The sequence below is a fragment of the Carassius auratus genome, chromosome 27 (genome assembly GCF_003368295.1).
Source record: "Carassius auratus strain Wakin chromosome 27, ASM336829v1, whole genome shotgun sequence".
NCBI lineage: Eukaryota > Metazoa > Chordata > Actinopteri > Cypriniformes > Cyprinidae > Carassius > Carassius auratus.
In genome coordinates, this window is record NC_039269.1 from 3427370 (window position 1) to 3430856 (window position 3487).

At 34.7% G+C, this 3487-nt stretch overlaps 1 protein-coding gene across 2 annotated transcripts; it reads right to left on the reverse strand.

Moving 5' to 3' along the window:
* On the reverse strand, positions 1 to 2808 carry LOC113045115 (multifunctional methyltransferase subunit TRM112-like protein). 2 transcript variants are annotated; one of them, XM_026205292.1, is made up of 4 exons: positions 2609 to 2808; positions 1682 to 1783; positions 1029 to 1237; positions 1 to 440 (listed from the first exon to the last, which is right to left on the reverse strand). In XM_026205292.1, the coding sequence occupies exons 1-4, from the start codon at positions 2681 to 2683 to the stop codon at positions 428 to 430; spliced, it is 399 nt and encodes a 132-aa protein (XP_026061077.1). In that variant the 5' UTR covers positions 2684 to 2808; the 3' UTR covers positions 1 to 427. The 2 variants fall into 2 exon arrangements, with proteins under 2 accessions (XP_026061077.1, XP_026061078.1); XM_026205293.1 differs by having other exon boundaries at positions 1145 to 1237; positions 2609 to 2804.
* Positions 2809 to 3487: the final 679 nt, after the last annotated feature.

A 3487-nucleotide genomic window follows, 5' to 3' on the forward strand; every position in this document is an offset into this window, starting at 1 on the left:
ACATTATCATTTACAGGTCGCATCAACAAGTAATTAATAAGATGATTTGTATTTTATAAAAGAGCCTTCTGAAGCCTAACTTAATACAAATTTATTTAGTATTTTACAATAACAATTTACAATAACAGAAACAACAAAAAGTCACTTCTCATAACCAAACGCAAAGCAGCCACATGTTTGGAGACAGTAGTTGAACATGACTGTGTTAATCAGAATTACTTCAGAATTATGGTCTTGTGTTTCTCTCCACTATTCTTTAAATAAAAATGGACCCCCAAAAGTTTCTCAAATAAACGTGGGTCTGATATTCTGTTCTTCTGGGACGTATGTAGCAGCTTGATCTACTCGTCTTCAATGAGTAACAAGTTAGGAACACCGTTGGAGATGGGGAACTCTCTGCCTGATTCAGGACACTGTAAACATCCCTCTACAACCTCCACCTACGAGGAGAGAACACTCATTCACTTCATATGAAATATTCATGTTGAAATTGGGTTTGAACCAGGGTTATTACGGTTATATAAAATATATATATAAAAAAAGTGTTACTTGAACTAAAGCTACATACATGTGTGTGTGTGTGTGTGTGAGAGATATATATATATATATATATATATATATATATATATATATATATATATATAAACTAATAAAAATGACAAAAACTAATATATATAACATAACGAAAACAGTAACACTAAAATAACATTGGCTTGAACAGAACAAATATTGAATAGCAGAAAACAATGAGGCACAAATCTAGTTTTATTGGTCACACATCATAAATAGCTTGCACTTCTGCTGTATTTTTAATAATGGACCCTTTTCACAAACTGTGATGTGTTTTTAAACACTGTAAATCTACCAAAGAGTTTTTTTTATTTTTCCATCACAAAATGTTTATGTACATTTATAACACTATACTTATATACGTTTTACTTATATACGTTATATAAGTTTTCTTACTGTGGCATTAAATTACAGAAAACAGATTATTTGGCAAATTTGACATCTTTCTCTCTTCTGACCAACATAATCTTTCAATCCCCCCGGAGCACCGGAAATGTGAAAAGGGTCCAGCAGAACTTTCTGGAAGTTGAGAAATTAATTTCTTTGAAAATGTTGTTCTTCTGATGCGTCTCACCTCCAGAAGAATTCTGTGAACTTTACGCAGGAAGTCCTCAACACTTTCATAGTTTGGTTTGGGAGTGCTGGGCAGGTCTTGAGATTGCCCAAGCTGTTAAAAACAAATAAACTGATGCTCATAGATACTCATATAAAGTGGCAGTCAAATAAGGGTTGCAAGTTCGAGTCTCGGGCTGGCAGGAATTGTAGGTGGGGGGAGTGAATGTATAGTGCTCTCTCCACCTTCAATACCACGACTGAGGTTATCTTGAGCAAGGCATCGAACCCCCAACTGCTCCCTGGACGACGCAGCATAAATGGCTGCCCACTGCTCCGGGTGTGTGTTCACAGTGTGTGTGTGTGTTTACTGCTGTGTGTGTGTGCACTTTGGATGGGTTAAAAGCAGAGCACAAATTCCGAGTATGGGTCGTCACTTTCACTTTCATATCATGCACAGACAAAACACCTCCTGCTTTTTAAATCATACTTACTGGAAGGCTGTTCAAATCCACCCTCCTTAATAAATATCATTGAAAAGACATGAAACTTCCCTCACCCATTCTGCCGCCTGGATCAATGCCTTCCACTCCAGCTTAGGGATCATCCGGCTCACAAACTGAGCATTGAACTCCAACTCATTCACCTTCACTTCTGTTGCCTTCATTCATGAGCCAAGACAGAACTCATGTCAGATTTGACATTCGAAAGCATTAAACACACACACATGCACAGGAGATTAAAATTAGAGAACAATCCAAAAATACTTGATTCTTTCTGAAATATTGTAAGTTTGGCAACCGTAGTGGGTCTCTTAGCCTTAACCATGTGAAAATTGGAGGAATTCTCCCAGTTAAATATTTGTTTGTCATATAATTAAGGAAATTAGCAACAGGTGCAAGATTAACAACAATAACTTGGGAGGTATCTGTAAGTGAATACTTTCTCAAATATCTCATTTAAGTTTTTATACTTTGCTTTAGAATACATAATATACATAATATTCTTAAAAAAACCTGATATTCTATTAATGTTAGGATAACTTCAAATAGGACCAAGCAGTGACCTAGAAATTTAGGAAATTGTAGGTTTTTGTATAGGTGCATATTAATACGTAGCCTATTTTTCTTGGCCAGGTGACATTTCAATTCTCACGTTCATGTTAGCTCGCGAGCGTAACATTTGTAACGTTCATGCATAGACAGTAAAAGAAACAATGTAACATTTGCACTTTTAAACATTAATAGCGATAAAAAAAAATACAAGACATAAAAACACACTTTCCCTTATTCTGTCTCATATCTTAATGGTTTAAAAAAAAAAAATTCATGGATATTTAGGTTTCCTGTAACTTTCTGAAATTATTATAAAATGTGATTTTTGAGCGAGGAAGGTGAAGGCGGTTTGGAATTCGCACTAAATTACTGCTGCATTAATCTGCATCTCAAAAATAATATTGATTAATAATGGAAACACTGTATCTCACCTTAATAATAAGTGGGTATCCTTTAGTCACACCTTGCACGTGAGATGTTAGCATGTTATGCGTTAACAGCTTCATCTCGGCAGTATGTGGCTATATTTTTCTTCACAAACAAAGCAGGAGCGTTTGAGTTACAAACAGAAGCATCACACACATGCGACTTCACGATGACTGGATGCAGCTACTAAAACAAGCAACCTCAGAAACAAAGCGTGATGTATTTGGTTCCGCATGCACAGCTAACCGGCTAAAAGCTGTATAATATCTTTACAAGTTGAATAACTGTAATAACTTAAAATTAAGGTGTACTATTATGGCTAATTCTCAGTGGCTTTACTTAATATTATACAATATGTGTTTCTCTAATGGTTCTGAATGTGTCAAACGTCTTGTTCAAAAAGGTGCTCAATTTTCATAATGTCCTCCAAACTCAAATTTTGTATCTTTTTGTAATATCGGCTGGGTAAAACAAACACAATAAACCAACTCGTTTTTTTTTTTTTTACACGTACTAACATAGATTATACGATGGGTAAAACAAGGGTTTGATATAACCCAAATCATTTGACATTTTTGCTAATTGTTTAGACTTTAATGGCAGCCTCCAAATTTGACATTTTTACCCCATTTTATAGAATAATTGAATCTCTTTAAACATGCAAACTTGTAATTACTTAGTGTGTTGGTTTTAGACTATGTACGTTTGAGAGAGAGAGAGAGAGAGAGAGAGAGAGAGAGAGAGCATAAAATGTATTTGTTTAAATCTATTAATGTAATTTTCTAGGATGGTACAGAAATAAAAATCTGCCTTAAGCTATATACAATGCTTTACACTATTGCCTATGCTGATGCAACAGTTACAACATGAAATAGTAATAAACA